Source organism: Perna viridis, chromosome 7 (assembly GCF_037379345.1).
Source record: "Perna viridis isolate PV_CMFRI_1.1 ecotype Kerala chromosome 7, ASM3737934v1, whole genome shotgun sequence".
Classification (NCBI taxonomy): Eukaryota; Metazoa; Mollusca; class Bivalvia; order Mytilida; family Mytilidae; genus Perna; species Perna viridis.
In genome coordinates this window covers 25,239,860-25,257,296 of record NC_142451.1, presented here as the reverse complement: position 1 = coordinate 25,257,296, position 17,437 = coordinate 25,239,860, and the positions used below count along the sequence as shown (strand labels likewise).

Genomic DNA, 17,437 nt, shown 5'->3' with positions numbered 1-17,437 from the left:
AAGAATCTGTACAGAGCATTACCATGTCCATGTAATAATGCCCTGGCATAATCACATGGTAATGTCCTGTTGACATTTTAACACATATTATTGAATATCACATGACCATGATTGCACCAATTAGAATAGCTGAAGTTCTCTGATATGAAATAATGTAAATTATTAGTAAATTGTATTTGTCTGAAGTAACAAAGTTAGCAAAAAATTGGCATGCCACTGTTATAAAATAGCCAGAATCAATTCAAGACTACATGTTAAAGAGGTTATTAGGTAACTGTTCATAACACAATAACTCACAGGAAAGTAGTAGTTATGTCTTAACCAAACAGGGAGGTAGTCATCCTGTCTGAACCAAACAGGAAAGTAGTGATCCTGTCTTAACCAACAGGGAGGTAGTAATCCTGTCTTAACCAAACAGGAAGACAGTAACCCTGTCTTAACCAAACAGGAAAGCAGTGGTCCTGTTTTAACCAACAGGAAGGCAGAATCCTGTCTTAACCAAACAGGGAGATAGTAATCCTGTCTTAACCAAACAGGAAAGGAGTAATCCTGTCTTTATCAAACAGGAAAGCAATAATCCTGTCTTAACAAAATAGGAAGGCAGTAATCCTATCTTAACCAAACAGGAAATCAGTAATCCTGTCTTAACCAAACAGGAAGGCAGTAATCCTTTCTTAACCAAACAGGGAGGTAGTAATCCTGTCTTAACCAAACAGAAAAGCAGTAAACCCATCTTAACCAAACAGGAGGGCAGAAATCGTCTTGACCAGAGAGGTAGTAATCCTGTCTTAACAAAACAGGAAGGCAGTAATCCTGTTTTAACCAAACAGGGAGGTAGTAATCCTTTCTTAACCAAACAGGGAGGTAGTAATCCTGTCTTAACCAAACAGGAAAGCAGTAATCCTGTCTTAACCAAACAGGAAGGCAGTAATCCAGTCTTAACCAAACAGGAAGGCAATAATCCTGTCTTAACCAGAGAGGTAGTAATCCTGTCTTAACCAAACAGGAAAGCAGTAATCCTGTCTTAACCAAACAGGAAAGCAGTAAACCCATCTTAACCAAACAGGAAGGCAGAAATCGTCTTAACCAGAGAGGTAGTAATCCTGTCTTAACCAAACAGGAAGGCAGTAATCCTGTCTTAACCAGAGAGGTAGTAATCCTGTCTTAACCAAACATGAAGGCAGTAATCCTGTCTTAACCAAACAGAGGTAGTAATCCTGTCTTAACCAAACAGGAAAGCAGTAGTCCTGTCTTTACCAAACAGGAAGGCAGTAATCCTGTCAACTGAACTCGAATAAACTGAAAACCTGTTTATTCCTGACATTTATTTTTCCCCTTAATGTCATTTAAAATGTATTATGAATATTGGAAACAAACTAATTCTACAGTTCAATATTGGTTGTATTATTACAAGTTTCACTGTAGAAGGAAAGCATATTTTAATTTTAGATAATAGTAAGTAAAAACCATGATTAAACAGGTGAAAATCAAGGTTAAATAAGTAAAAACAAGATTTAAATATTAAGAAAAAAAACAGAATGAATTAGCTCTTGTTCTAGTCCATAATGATTATGTTCGAAATTTGTTCAGAACCAGATATTACAAGAGTACTGTGACTTTCTTTGGGCTGGTTTGTACCATAGGTCGTCACCAAATGTTACTGGTCCTTGATTTGGGCTGGTTTATATTAAAGCCATCGCCAAATGTTACCAATCATTTCATTTCATTTCAAACATTTTATTGATAGTAAATCAAAAGGATTAGACAACAGGCAGGGCTTATATAACTACATGTATATCCTCTCATAAGACGTACTAGATGAAACAATTAATTAATTGACAAAATTATACGATATTGACTGCTAACAGTAAGTTCACTTTAATAAATGGGAGAATAAAAAGTATACAATAGAAATATCGAAATAGAGAAAAATCTGCATTGTAAGCTATTAATTTAGAATAAAATAATGTGTATCTTAGTTTTCTAGATTGTCTCTTTTAATCAATTTCGAAAGATTTTCTTTTTGTAGTCCATCAATGTTTTTTTTTTCATTGTGTACAAAATTATATTTAATAGATGGAATGAAATACAAATATAAGGCAAAAATACTAGAAGAAAATAAATAATATAGAAAGTAAAATGATATTCAAAGAGACTTATGTGCAAGAAATGCAACTAAAAAATAAGAGAAAACCATCAATAAATTATGAAAGTATAACTTTACACAATGTATAATCACGGGCACTTGGGTCCAGGATTCTTTTTTTTTATTTTTTTTTCCTCAAAAAAGTCGACAGTTCAACGTTTTTAACAATTATTAGCAAGGTTTGGCGGAAATTTGACCATTTTCCCCAATTTTGACCCGCCCTCCTCCTCCCCCCCCCCCCCCCCCAAAAAAAAAAAAATTCAAATTATATACCATACCATATCAAATTAATGAAAATGTACAAAGACATCAACCGTTGAGTAGTAAACGAACAGAAATATTAAAACACAAAGAAGAGTACAACATGATGTAGCACTATAGAAAATAACAAATATAACACTATGTAAACATATTAGTATTATTAATTTAAGCGAATACTGCGAGTGTAATTTCTGGAGAATAGTGGCTATATTCTAAGACCCTTGGGATAGTTCTAATCTACCTTTTTACTGGTCCTTGTCTACTACCTACGTTCCACCCGAAAAAAAAAAACTAGTCAAGTACCATTCTGTGTATGAATCAGGTAATGAGTGGTACATCATTTCTCTCAGTTTGGTCTTTTTTGCCTCAAACATATTCAAATATATATAGAAAACAACCGAAAAGCTATTTTTTATCCTGAAGCATTGGTGACGTAGATATTTTCGACTGCTTATATAAGGAAAAAGTTAGGTAGAATTTTCCCGCCATTTTACAGACACTGTGAAGTCAGCCTCATATTTTGACCTACACTTAGTAATCAATGGTAAAGGAAAACTATTGACCAAACTTTACCACAAACGTGATGACTTTTCATTCAGAATTGTCAACTTTCCTTTCATGTGTGGCAACAGCACCTGCGTATGGAGTGTTCATATCACAATTCATACGTTATGCCAGAGCTTGCCGAAACTGCGCAGACTTTTTGTATCGCGCTAGAACTCTAACAAATAGGCTTCTGGAACAGGGTTATGTTGCTAAAAGATTGAAGTCATCTCTTTAGAAGTGTTATGGTCGTCATCATGAACTCGTGGATCATTATGGTGTATCCATCTACACCATGAAAATTAACTGATTTATTCAACGGATCATAGTTTTCCTTTCCTCGTTTGTCTACCCCGGACTTGACTTTTTATGAGCAACTCTGCGGGTGTTTCTAGAAAAGCGAAGGACGCTAACCCTACCCGTGCACCTGGTCCATGCTCCCAGTTTTTAGTGGAGTCTGAGTTGCTCATTTGCTTTTGTTATTTTGTATGTATGATTTTAGTTACTTTACGTTCTTTGTTGTGTATGTCTGTTTTCCATGTCGGGTCTTTGTCCCTGGATTACATTCTTTTGATTACCGCTATAACCTTGGTTCCCTTGATTACTCTTCCATAGTGCATTTGAACTAAAGTTGACCTATCAATATCTTTAAAAGGCAAACTTTACATACTCTTTGACAGTAATTTCTTGGGGTTATGAGTTATAAATACTTGGATAATGCAATCAAATCTCTGTGTATTTTTTTGTATATGTGCCACACTTTATACACATTTCGCCTGATTCATAGACGGAGAAGTACTTAATCACTGAAAGAGAATTAGAAGAAATGCATTCTTTGGGATAACCATTTTATATTTAAGAAAGAGCTTAGAAGATTTCTTCTATACAATACTTTCATTTTCACAAAGTGAACGGTTAAAATTATCATTTTTCGCATACATGCTAAATTATTTATTTTCATATATGTAATAGCACAATATTCGAATCTGAGTGATTTTAAAAGGACCAAAATATATGTTTTCCCCTGTGGTTAAGATGAACTGTTTAACTGATAAGATGGAACTTTTAAATGCGTCCAGTTTAGACAGTTTTTTTTGTTTGTTTTCAATGTTTAGTTTAGACAGATTTCAGTGTACTACCAAATCACAGTTACATACAAATATTTCTCAAAATTACAAAATAATTGAAGAAATATTAACTCCAGAAAAAAAAATAAATTGCATCGGTTATCTGTCAATTTACCTTATATGAATTCCTTCTATATGTCCTTAGAAAAGATAAATCTGTATTGTTTATGTTATTCAGGTGTACTTGCAGGGTTTTTACATTATTTACCAAAACATATGTTAATTTGACATATATTAATCCCTGCACACTGTCAAGCGAGAGAAATGACTGTGAACAAATCGATAATACAATTAAAGCAAGTTTTGCAGTTTGACCGTGAACCATTTTTTCCCGCTACTATTTAGCAAATCGGCAACTTTTAAAAACAACTCGAGGGTGTTTGTCAAATACAAAATACTAATCACATATACACAGCCAAATGTGCCACACATGATAATCATATGGTGCTCGATTCATATGATAATCATATGGTAATCATATGAAATCATATGATATTAATCATGTGGTAGTCATATGATTATCATATGATAATATGGGCTTGAAAACATATGATAATCATATGTTTGTGAAAAACATGTGATTATCATATGATAACCAAGCGATTATCATATGTTAACTGAAACATATGATAATCATATGATGCAAACCATATGACTCTCATGTGTGACACATTTGCCTGTGTATTGCAAATATTGAAATGCAGTACACGTGTTTCAGGGAGTTTATCATGAGTATCATTGAACCACTTCTCCGAAAATGCAAAAGGAAATGCAACAATTCGCCCTATTACATTTTCTGAAAAATGGATGCTTCGCCTGAATATAGCTGAAATATTGCTGCTCGGGCGTTAAACCCCAACGATCAATCAATCTGAAAAATGGATTATCTTGAATCAAAATACGCGTTAGTATTACATTTCCTTTGCAAAGTTATAATTTTGACAAACATCTTTGATTTGTTTTAAAAAGTAACAAAATTAAGTTAAAGTTTTATTTACTTATTGAAATTCAATAGCGACATTAAAATTCTTCTGAAAATTGTGTCAACACGGGCACAAACAAGACATGAAAACAACAATTGAATGTGCCAATACCTTAACTCAAACGTAACTTCCAACTACAAAAAGGGCACATTCGGTCAGTCATCACACAGGCTGGAGGAAGGTAATTATTTCTTCGCTTAAATGTCATATTTCAATCTTAGAGTGCGCTCAAATTTTGATGTTCTCAAATGTAAGTTTTAGTGTTTAAAACGTCTCGTATCCCTGAGTCAGTAGCATTATTGTGTCGTGGAATTAAAGACAGACCATTATATTTTAAGAGCGGTGACGAAGTATAGTTAATCAAAACTAGTCCCCACTAAAAAAAAAAAAACAAAACAAAAACAAAAACGGTAATATATTTTAAATACCAAGAACCAAGAAATGAAAGAACATAGAGCATGGACCAAAGGCACGCTAGTGTAAATGACCTCTGCTTTTCTATACACCCAGGCCACCGAGTGGCTCATAAAATGTCATGAATGCAGATGAAAGTGGAAAGAAAAAACTTTGACACGGTGAACAAATCCGTCCTCATGGTGCAGGATGGATACACCATAACGGTACACGAGTTCGTGATGATGACCATAACACTTTTGTAGTGATAATTTTTATCTAGTAGCAACTCAACCTCAGTTGTAAGAAGTCTAGCATGGCACAAAAATCTGCGAAGTTTCGGCAAGCTCAGGCATATGAAAATTCCATAAGGAGATGCTGAAAGGGTGTTGAAGATACGGACCGAGAGGTCATGGCGTCTTTCGTATAGTTTGGTCATGAGTTTTTTCTTAATTTCAATCAATCTTTAAGAGTTTTGGGTTTGGGTTTGACGTCATAGTGTCTGTAGTGTCCATTATTAGATACGATGGGAAAATTCTCCGAATTTGGGATTGTTTAAGGACAAACTGGGAACATCATCTATATTTCAGAAACTTCGCTAAACGATGTTCCTTCTTTTGGATAAGATCAAAAGTCAGCCTAAAAAGAGTTAGGGGATAGGTCAGCGAGTAGCGGGGTACCGTAATTGGTTCGCATTGGAACGCCGACCACGTCCACCAAACTGGACAAGTATGTCGTCGATAAAAAAAAATCCACCGTTTGAAAACATTTACAGGATAGGTTTATTACAATAAAGGGATTTGTAGATTTGACTTTGATTTTCCAAATTGGTTTTTTTTAAGATCGTAGTTCGATATATAAGGGAGTTTAAAAAGGGAAATTTCAGCCTATTAGTAGTCATTTTTTCTCAAATATTGCAAACACACAAAAATAAACCAAAAACATAACAAAGCAAAAACAAAGACAAAGACAAAGACAAAAAAGAAAAAAAAAAGAAAAAAAAAACGTTTTTCTTCAGTTGATCGTACACCGGAGATATATACTTTGCGTAGCCGAAACCAGTTCCATTTTTAGTTTTAAACACAGTTGTCTCCCATGTTTCTGAACAAAAACTGAGATTATTTCAAGATACACAAGACAAGTAAGAGAAGAACGTTTTGGTGTATTTAATTTGAAAAAAATGTACATAGGCTATGAAAATTTTATACGGCACGGGCAAATCCAATAACCACTTGACGGGCACATGTTGGTAAATGACAAGATCAAGATGACAGTAGTAGTACTAGTACTTCTACTATACTATAGTACTAATAGTGATTGACAAAGTTCTTTTTAGTTTTACTTTACTGTACCCATTTTTACAGCCCTGTCATGAGTGACCATTATAAAATTGTTAAATATGTGTATCATATGTGTGACAATTTCATACCATTTATGTCTCGGAGCATGTACATGTAATTTGTAAAGGAAATCAGTGGTGATCTTATATATTGTGTAGGCATTGCCTATATACAATGTACATGTAAGTGAGTGCAGCATTTCTTTTTACCTGTATGTGTCACTCCAGTAATGCTAGAGATTGTCTTGCAAACTATTCTGACTTGGTGCCAGCCATTTCCTTAGCATCTGGCATGTTTGAAGTCACTGAAAAATTGTTGACACTAAACAAGTGTGTATGATATTTTATGTAAAACAGTTACATTTCTTAACTATAATATCAAACTGAACATAACTTTGAATCTTAACTACATGTACACTGTACATACATTTATGTACATATAAAAGATAAGTGGTTTGCATCTATACTAATGATAATACATTTATATAATATATAATAATGCTTTTATAGTTGTTATGTAGTTTTTAAAAATGTAAATGTCTTACATGTACTGTATGTATGATAAATAATAAGGCATTTACAAAACTGTCCACTGAGCTGAATGTATGTTCTTGTCCTTAAAAAAAGTAGGAAAAATCCTGACAGTGGAGTTTAACTAAAATCAATCAATTCATCTTTTTACCATGGCTACTACAACACCATGTGAGGATTCAAAAAGCTGTTTCTACATGTACATGTTCACTACCATCAACCAAAGTTTTTAAATGTAACAACCCGAATAATTGCTCCATTTCAATAGTTTTCTATATTTTTTTCTGCCCTTTACTGAAATGTTATTAACTGCTAGAACCATTAAAAATACTTTGGTATAAAGACAGGAGAAGTTAATTACAGACAATTTTTGAAATGGTGACTCTACTATGGAGAGTGGAGACATTAAAGCGTGTATTGACAGTAGTGTATTTGTATCTAGCAAACATTGTAAGCATACTCAAGTCTACATTTCCCAATAAATTTTAATTTTGATTACTTTCATCAATTCCTCAAACATGTTTAAAAAAATGTGCTGACTTATCATTTTTGTTAGAGTAATTTCAAGGGATAAAAACTAGCAGTCTCCCAGTAGCCCATGGCTACTTGATTTTGAGATGGGCTACCAAACTAATGGGTAAAATTTAGTTAAACTTCTATGAAATATTTAACAAAATTATGGTCAGGACTACCAGCTTCCTGATCTTTACCCCTGATTGCTCTTTTGGACTTATAAAAATTTGATAAGACAGTGTGTTTTAAATTCAGAATTTGAGTAGTGTGGTTTTTATGGAGTAATTGGCTTTTGATCTTTATAGATTTGCAAGAGCTTTCATGTCTTCGCCTACATTTATAATTTATAAGAATTATCACCGACATGGCAAGGGTAGTTATGACACCGTGTTATTATTATTATATCTACATATATATTTAAACCAATCCTTCACTCATAATTTAAGATATTAGTTGAATTTTCAATTCCAGCTATGATGGCCTCTATACAGCAGTCATTAATGTAACGTCCCAAGTATGGCAGAGCCTAATAGAGAAACACCTGATGATGAACTGTCTATTCCTAGGGCAGCTCTTAATAAAATGATCAAAGAACTCATACCTAACATACGTGTGGCTAATGATGCCAGAGAACTTATTCTAAACTGTTGTACAGAGTTTATACACTTAGTGTCTTCAGAAGCCAATGAAATTTGTAATAAACAGCAAAAGAAAACAATATCACCAGATCATGTGTTGCTTGGTAGGTTACATTCATTTTAATATTGAAATCTTAAGATAATTAGATACAGTGAAATATGGTATGAAAAGAAAACAACATCATTTTGATAGTGTAATTTGACTATTTGCACCATCAGAATCAAGGAAAAAAGACAACATTGTCCATATCATGTTGGTGCATTGAGTTTCAATTTCCTTGAAATGCACTGAAAAGTAACATTTCAAGGGCGTATAAATCTGTCAAAAACCTCATTTTTCTAACATTCTATTGAAAAGTTTCTGTCCAAAGCCAGTGATGCAGAGATTAAATAATGGTCTTTTCAAAAAGGGAAAGTATTTTTGAGTAATACATGTATTACATTGTCAGATTGATGGGGTTTTGACATGCATGTTTCTGATTTTTCCCATTTTGTCTGATTCTAACAAACACATACTAAATAATCATATCTATTTTAATACATTTTGAACCTGTAAAACTAACACCTTTCTAAATGGAACAAAGACCCAAAGAGGTGGACAGTTTTCACTGTATTTTTAAGTCCTAAGCACTTTAGAAACTGTTGTCAATTACTTAAGATGTGTCAAATCTTGTAACGGTATAGTTAAAACTAATTTTGGAGCATCCTACTGTAGAAAAAAGGGAGGAATAAATTAGGTATTTTCTGTTTGTGACATGTGGAATCACATGCTCTTTGTAAACATGGAAGCTACACAACCTTGCACAGTTCAGTTGAAGTTTGGAATGTTGAGCAATGAGTGGATCAGATTTAACAATCTCTTGATAAGTATAAAAATGTTGTTAATTTAATGAAGTCAGTCATTTTTATGAATATGAGCAGGTTCCCTCTCTTGTCTGCACCATCTCTATGTTGTCTTCAAACCAGTATAAATTTGATAATCTGATCTCATGGGTCAAAGAACCCCCTGTAACTTCAACATGATTGACTCATTTGATCAATCTTAGAGAGTTTTTTCAATTCTAATTTGGGATTTGACATATTGCCACCTCCAGAATGATCCAAATCATTGCAATATGATTTTCTTATATGAATGCAATTTTTTTGGTCACAAGTACAATGTACATTGGTATGGTACTTTTGTTCTCATCATTGTCTATAGACACTTGGTTTTCATGCAATAACTTGGACAGTAGTAGGTGAACCTTAAAAAAAGGTCATGGCAAGGTTCCTTACCATAAAAGTAAGTTTGTTGCAGTGTATTGATTTTAGGAAAACTCTCCATTCAAATATGGTCCTTCTGGTCACGTCGTTACAGGATATTTAACCATCATCGAAAATGAATCTGCGTAATATCCTTTGTAAAGGTCCCAAGTACGGTGAACCATGCTCCATAAATTGGAATTATAACTTAATTATATTCTTATGGATGTCATCGAGGACTATGCGAGAAAATGCATAAATTGAGAACAAGACATTGATTCTCTGTCAGAGTGGTTAAAGGCCATGAGGTCTTTAATTTTGAAATAAATGAAAGATTTAAGTAGGTTGATGAGTGCCAAGGCTACATCGGTTTTCAAAGACCCTGATGTAGCAAAAACATTGTCTACTATACATGACAAGTATGTTGTCGTACCAGCAGACAAAGCACAAAACAACATTGTTTTTGTCTTCAAAATGTTTTGCATCCAATGTTTATTATCAGAGGTAGACGTAGAAAATAATAGCAGTGATAAGACCTATACTGCTACCACACTCTCCAAAGAAGAAATTGTGGAAAACCATAAATCTGTGCTATTCTCTTTTGGTCTCTCTACCAAGGATGATGATTGTGATTTACCGTCTATGTACTGGATTCCTAAACTCCACAAGAATCCATACAAACAACGTTTCATAGCTGGATCTGCAAAATGTACCACCAAACCTCTTTTGAAACTTTTAACTTCTATACTCACAACTGTCAAAGAGGGTTTACAGTCCTACTACAACACTTGTTACTCCCGTAGTGGTATTAATTCAATGTGGATCCTGAAAAATTCGAAAGATCGTTTGGAGACAATCAGTTCAAGCCTATTATCTGAATATAATAGCATTAAAACCTATGATTTTTCAACACTGTATACTTCTATTCCCCATACTTAGTTAAAGTCTTGACTTAAAAACATTATACATTGTTGTTTTTCCAAAAAAAGATGGTACACCTAGGTACAAATATATAGTTCTTGGTAGAGATTCCTCATACATTATAAGAAATAATTCCAAATCGTCTTCCAAATATACAGAGGAAGATGTTTACAAAATGCTGGAATTTTTAATTGACAACATATTTGTTCAGTGTGGTGGACATGTTTTTCAACAAACGGTCGGCATTCCAATGGGAACAAATTATGCTCCTTTACTTGCTGACCTATTCCTTCACTCTTATGAGGCTGATTTTATAGCTGATCTGATCTGAAAGAAAGAATATCGTTTGGCTAGATCCATTAATCTCAGTTTCCGCTATATAGATGACGTATTATCTTTTAACAATCCTAATTTCGGGGATTTGATACATTGCATCTACCCCAAAGAACTTGAGATCAGGGATACTGTGAAGTCAGCCTCATATCTTGACCTACACTTAGAAATCGATGGTAAAGGAAAACTATTGACCAAACTTTAAGACAAACGTGATGACTTTTCATTCAAAATTGTCAACTTTCCTTTCATCTGTGGCAACATCCCTTCAGCACCTGCGTATGGAGTATTTATATCACAACTGATATGTTATGCCAGAGCTTGCAGAAACTACACAGACTTTTTGTATCGCGCTAGAACTCGAACAAATAGGCTTCTGGAACAGGGTTGCTACAAGATTGAAGTCATCACTACAGAAGTTATATGGTTGTCATCATGAACTCATGGATCGTTATGGTGTATCCATCTGCACCATGCAAATTGATTTATTCAGCGGGTCATAGTTCTCCTTTCCTCGTTTGTCTACCCCGGACTTGACTTTTTATGAGCAACTCTGCGGGTGTTTCTAGAAAAGCAGAGGACGCTTACCCTACCGGTGCACCTGGTCCATGCTCCCAGTCCGAGTTGCTCATTTGCTTTTGTTACTTTGTATGTATGATTTTAGTTACTGTATGTTCTTTGTTGTGTATGTCGGTTTTCCATGTTGGGTCTTTGTCCCTGGATTACATTCTTTTAATTACCGCTATAATCTTGGTTTTCTTGATTACTCTTTCAGGAACCATTGGTCAAAAAGGGATCAAAACATTTTATAAACTTGAACTATATTATTCAAGTATGAATATATTAATCCCTATGATCTTTTACTTCCACAAAAATCGATCTGAGGTTGATTTTTAGGGGGATGTTATAACCTGAATAGTGTCAAAAACATGCAATCTTTTTGTTTTCAAACCAAGGCAGGAGAACTGTGTATGCATCTCAATGACATTGTACAGTATAGATTCATACCACAAAAGGAATTTTTTGTAATTGATTTTAAGGGTTATGACTAGGAATATGGGACCAAAAGGACCAGAAGTAATAGAAATTAGTCTTTTTGAGACTGTTAGGCAATAAGCATATTCATAATGTCTGGAAAAGTGTATGGATCCCACAAGGTGACATATCACTAAAGAAAGGCTAGGGTTATGCTTTTTGAGGTTTTGACATGAGCAGTTTAGGTATTAAGGGCTAAAAAAGAGTCACATCAATTCTGGTGAGATTTCTTATCCTGTGTCAAATATTAACATTCCAATTTCAGAGCTGTATCAAGCCTAAATGGCATGTCCATACTTGTCCCAACTGTTCAGACTTTGACCTCTGTGTTTGTATCAAGCTGTGCTCTGTAAAACATTTTATCTGCATCTATTTTTTACAAATTATAGCACTAGACAGCTTAGGTTTTGGAAATTATAAAGAGGATGCTATGAGTGTAATGCAGGAAGCTAAAGCTGTTGCAGCTAAGAAACGACGAGGGAGTTCACGGTTAGAAAACCTTGGAATTCCTGAAGAAGAATTGTTACGACAACAACAAGAATTGTTTGCCAAGGTAAAACACATTGCATTCTTAAAATTCTTCTCTGAAAGATATATTTATTACATTCTTGAAAATTATGGAACACTGTAGTTGTTAATATACATGTCATACATGTACTTGCTTCTAATCATTTCATTTCCTCTGACCATCATTTATATACAGTGAAACCTGTCTAAACCAAACCAACAATCACACCTTATTTGGAGTACAGGTTTAAAGCATGTGTTCAGTTGACACAGTTTCAAAACACACTGAAACTGATACTAAATGTATGTATGGTTTTCATGAGATATTTAGTTTACAAAGGTATCTGGTTTATCCAGGGTTTGGTTTAGACAGTTTTCACTATATTTCTACCTAGTTTATGGATGTACATTCTGTTGACTCTATGGTAAGGGACGCAACTCTTACAAATCATAGGAACATTCGTATTCAACATTTTACATCAATATAATGTAAGTATCAAAATAACTTGGACTGATTTCATTCTGTTTCAAAGGAAAGCTTGGAAGGCTTTGGTGAAATAGAATATGATACAAACATATCACTGATTTCAAGAGTTATTTCCCTTACCCTAGATCTACTTCCTTAAGTAAAGGCTATTGTTTCAATTTCCTTTTGTGATGAGCAGATGTTTTGCACTGGTTTAATGGTTTTGTAAAGAAATTAAATTTTCTGTTATAATAACTTATAAAACATTGTGACTTTTTCAAATGTTACCATTTCTACTTGTGCATGCATGTTGTCTGTAGCAGTTTTACAAAGTTTTGCTAGTTTTTTGAAGATGTTGTAAACTAGAAAATAATAACCCACCATGTTATGTTATCAAAAAGTTTTGTTTGTAAGGTATCAATATTCATTGTTATACAAGGCTCGTCACACCACAAATTTGAATTTGTAACAAAATATACGTATGAGATTAATTTTAAAAATTGAAAGGAGTTATTTTTATAGAATTTCAATGTTCATCTTCAATGCTGAAGTTGCATAAATATACTTAAGTGTATAAAGGAACTCATTTATTCCCATCATGGTAATGCCACACTTTTCCTTTTCATTTGCAAAGCGTTACTCATTGTGTATATTGAAAAAAAAAAATGTTACAAAGAATGTAGGAAGTTAAGTAGACACAACAAGTGAACTCAAGGGGAATTGAGTCATGATCTGCAGAACTGTGATGGATTTCATCAAAAGTTGTAAGTGTATCATTAATCATTAGTAATGACTTCAAAATAGAATTCAGCATTGTGATGTCATTACTTAGGTCAATTTTACAATTGCATGTGTGACTATTGTGAAATTGAACACTGATCAATAAGATTTTGAAAGTTCTAAAGTTCCCTATTTAAAAATATCCGTATTATTTTTTTAGGGTGGTCTCACCATCTATTTCAGGGAATGCTTAGATATTTGGTATATTGCCTTTACATGATAACTTGCACTGCGTCTCCCTTTTCCAGCTTTGACATAAAATGTTGAGCGTTCCTAGCACAATATGGCATGCAATGGCCCCAACTGTTTAGGGACGCAGGGACCAAAAACATGCCAAAAACTAATTTTTATGTTTACTTGACTTCAGGCACGACAAGAACAGGCACAATTAGAACAACAACAGTGGATTCAAATGCAACAGGCTTTACAACAACAGCAGCAACAACAGATGTCTCAAAATAACGATGATGATGACTACTCATAGCAAAAGTTCTACCGTCTATCAGGAATCATTCTATAGGATAATGTCTATGACCTTTATGCATTCATTGCCTCCTGTCAGAGATCTGATGCTAAAACTCTGAATCCCACTTAATATATGGTGGATTTTAATTCTTCAGGCTCTGCCTGAGGATAAGCTTTATGGCTAAATGAAAAGAAAGAAGAAATGCATGTTATTATTTTTTGTCAAACTAGATGTTAGAAAGATAAACAAAAATGTACATCAAAACTAATGTCAGATTTTGTTTTATTAATCATTGATCCTATAGTCAGTGTCAGTTCAATTCCATTTTTTGATTTAATCATAATTTTCTTCAGCCGTCCTTTTATTGAGACAGAGTTGTCTTTCTTTTCATTTGTTATGGGTTTCTCAGTTTATTATAAACCAAACATCAGTACTTACGATTGATATGCACTATCAAAAAAGAATTTTATAATTCCTTAGATAAAATTCCATTGTAATTCTTCAATTTTTGTTGCGAAGTGCCAATTGTTGACAAAATACTGATAATTGTATTTTTTAATTTCTTTTGTTGACAAAAATGTGATTTCTCACAAATTTGAAAATAAACAATTATTTAGTTGGAACGATTACCTTCAGAAGAATTTTTGAGACAAAATAAGGCAGTAAATATTTGATTTTGTCAGACTACCAACAACCGTAAATTGTCTTAGTAACAAAATCACGGCCAATTTGACATCATGATCTGGATTTAAAATGTCATCAGATTTGAACAATATACATTTTTTGGAGAAGCTGTTTTGTGAAATGAATGAGCAAGCCATTTAACGCATTTTAAATATCAGTAGGTGTCAATAATACTGTACACAAATTTTTAGTTTGAACAATATGCTATGCATATGACGCAGAGTATAGTTAGCCTATTCTATAGATACCATAATTTTTTTTTTACTTTGTCAGGTTTCCTACATATAATGTCTGTTGTTTGTTGATTGCAACTCATTGGAAGAATCTGGCTTGGGAAGTTTGTAAAATCTTGTTAATCATGCATGTCAAATACTCACCAATCTAGCATCTGTTTGCCATTTAAAGTCGTATTCTTTAATCAAAATGAGAAGCATTTGATTTTTACTGTTGATAAGAAGGTATTTGTAATAGCAGTAAGAAAATTGGACTTTTATTAATGTTATTTGTTCTTGAAATATCGTTTTCAGGGCACTTCAATGAAAATAGAATTCTTTTTTTACTCCAAAAATGTATGAAATACTGTCTTTTTAGCTCACCTGGCTAAAGGCCACAGTATTCTAGGATTGCTATTTCCCATTACCCGTGGCAAGTGAAATTTGGGTCAGGGAAAGTTAGGTACTTAGTTACACTTTCCTGTGGCAAGTTGAAAACTTCATATGCTGTAAGGATTTGTTTTGTTAGGAAAGCAGCCATTGACTGTGGGAAAGTTGATTTTATATGGCTTTTCCCAAGGAAACTTCAATTTCTAAAAAATCCTAGAACACTGAGGCCATGTGAACTAATGCCATCACTTGGTGTCCGTCATCGTTGTCGTCCATTGTTAACAATTTTTCAAAACCCTTCTCCTCTGACACTACTTGACAAATTGGAATCTAACTTGATATGAATGTTCCTTGGGGTATCCTGCATAGAAATTTAATGGGAATTTTTGATCCATTGAAAAACATGGCTGCTGTTACTAAAAATAGAACATAGGGGTCAGACAGTAGTTTATGCATATATCTCCAAATTTGTTAGGTTTTGCCAAATTCTGACTGGGTAAAAGTGTTCAACATGATAAGATATATCTAAGGTCTAAGTTTTGTTTTAATCCATTAAGCCATGTTGGAGTTACTGCCCCTTTTTAGCTCACCTGGCCAAAGGCCATGTGAGCTATTGCCATCACTTGGCGTCCGTCGTTGTCGTCCATCGTCTTCCTTAACAATTTTTCAAAACTCTTCTCCTCTTAAACTACTTGACCAATTGGAACCAAATTTGGTATGAATGTTCTTTAGGGTATCCTGTATAGATCTGATGTGGAGATTTTTGATTAGTTGGAAATCATTACTAAAAATAGAACATACAGTGTAGGGGTCAGACAGTAGTTTTTCACATATATCTCCAAAACTGTTAGGCTTAACTAGATTCTTAATTGGGTAAAAGTGTTCAGCAGTTAAACTAAATTCTGACTTGGGTAAAAGTGTTCAGCATCATAACATCTATCTCTGGTCAAATTTTGGTTTTAATCCGTTAAGCCATGTTTGAGTTATTGCCCTTTTTTCAACGATTTTTGCTATTTTTAATGTTATTTGTTTCAAAAATCTTCTCCTTTGACACTACTTGACCAATTGAAACCAAACTTGGTATGAATGTTCCTTGGGGTATCCTGCATAGAATGTTTGTTAGGATTTTTGATCCGTTGAAAAAGATGGCCGCCATTACTAAAAATAGAACATTGGGGTCAGACAGTAGTTTTTCGTATATATCTCCAAAACTATTAGGTTTAGCCAAATTTCGACTTGGTAAAGGTGTTCAGCTTGATAAGATCTGTGGTCAAATTTTCATTTTAATCCATTAAGGATTTAACAGTTTTTCAAAACTCTTCTCCTCTTAAACTACTTGACCAATTGGAACCAAATTTGGTATGAATGTTCTTTAGGGTATCCTGTATAGATCTGATGTGGGGATTGTTGATTCGTTGGAAATCATTACTAAAAATAGAACATACAGTGTAGGGGTCAGACAGTAGTTTTTCACATATATCTCCAAAACTGTTAGGCTTAACTAGATTCTTTATTGGGTAAAAGTGTTCAGCAATTAAACTAAATTCTGACTTAGGTAAAAGTGTTCAGCATCATAACATCTATCTCTGGTCAAATTTTGGTTTTAATCCGTTAAGCCATGTAGGAGTTATTGCCCTTTTTCGACTTTTTTTTGGTTGTTATTTTTAATGATATTTGTTTCAAAAATCTTCTCCTCTGACACTACTTGACCAATGGTACCAAACTTGGTATGAATGGTTCCTTAGGTATCCTGCATAGAATTAATGTGGGGATATATACCGATTGCAACCAAACTTTGTCGAAAAACAGCCGCTGTTACTAAAAATATAACATAGGGATCAGACAGTACTTTCACGCATATATCTCCCAAATGGTTAGGTTTAGCCTAATTATTTTAATTGCTGAAATGATGCTTATTGTAAGGCCT

At 33.8% G+C, this 17,437-nt stretch overlaps 1 protein-coding gene across 1 annotated transcript; it reads left to right on the top strand.

Moving 5' to 3' along the window:
• Positions 1 to 6,520: 6,520 nt before the first annotated feature.
• On the top strand, positions 6,521 to 15,092 carry LOC148611965 (protein Dr1-like). The gene is made up of 4 exons (XM_088593018.1): positions 6,521 to 6,594; positions 8,308 to 8,578; positions 12,395 to 12,558; positions 14,126 to 15,092. Exons 2-4 carry the CDS (start codon positions 8,353 to 8,355, stop codon positions 14,240 to 14,242), a joined length of 507 nt encoding a protein of 168 aa, XP_088449144.1. The 5' UTR covers positions 6,521 to 6,594; positions 8,308 to 8,352; the 3' UTR covers positions 14,243 to 15,092.
• The last annotated feature ends 2,345 nt before the right edge of the window (positions 15,093 to 17,437 follow it).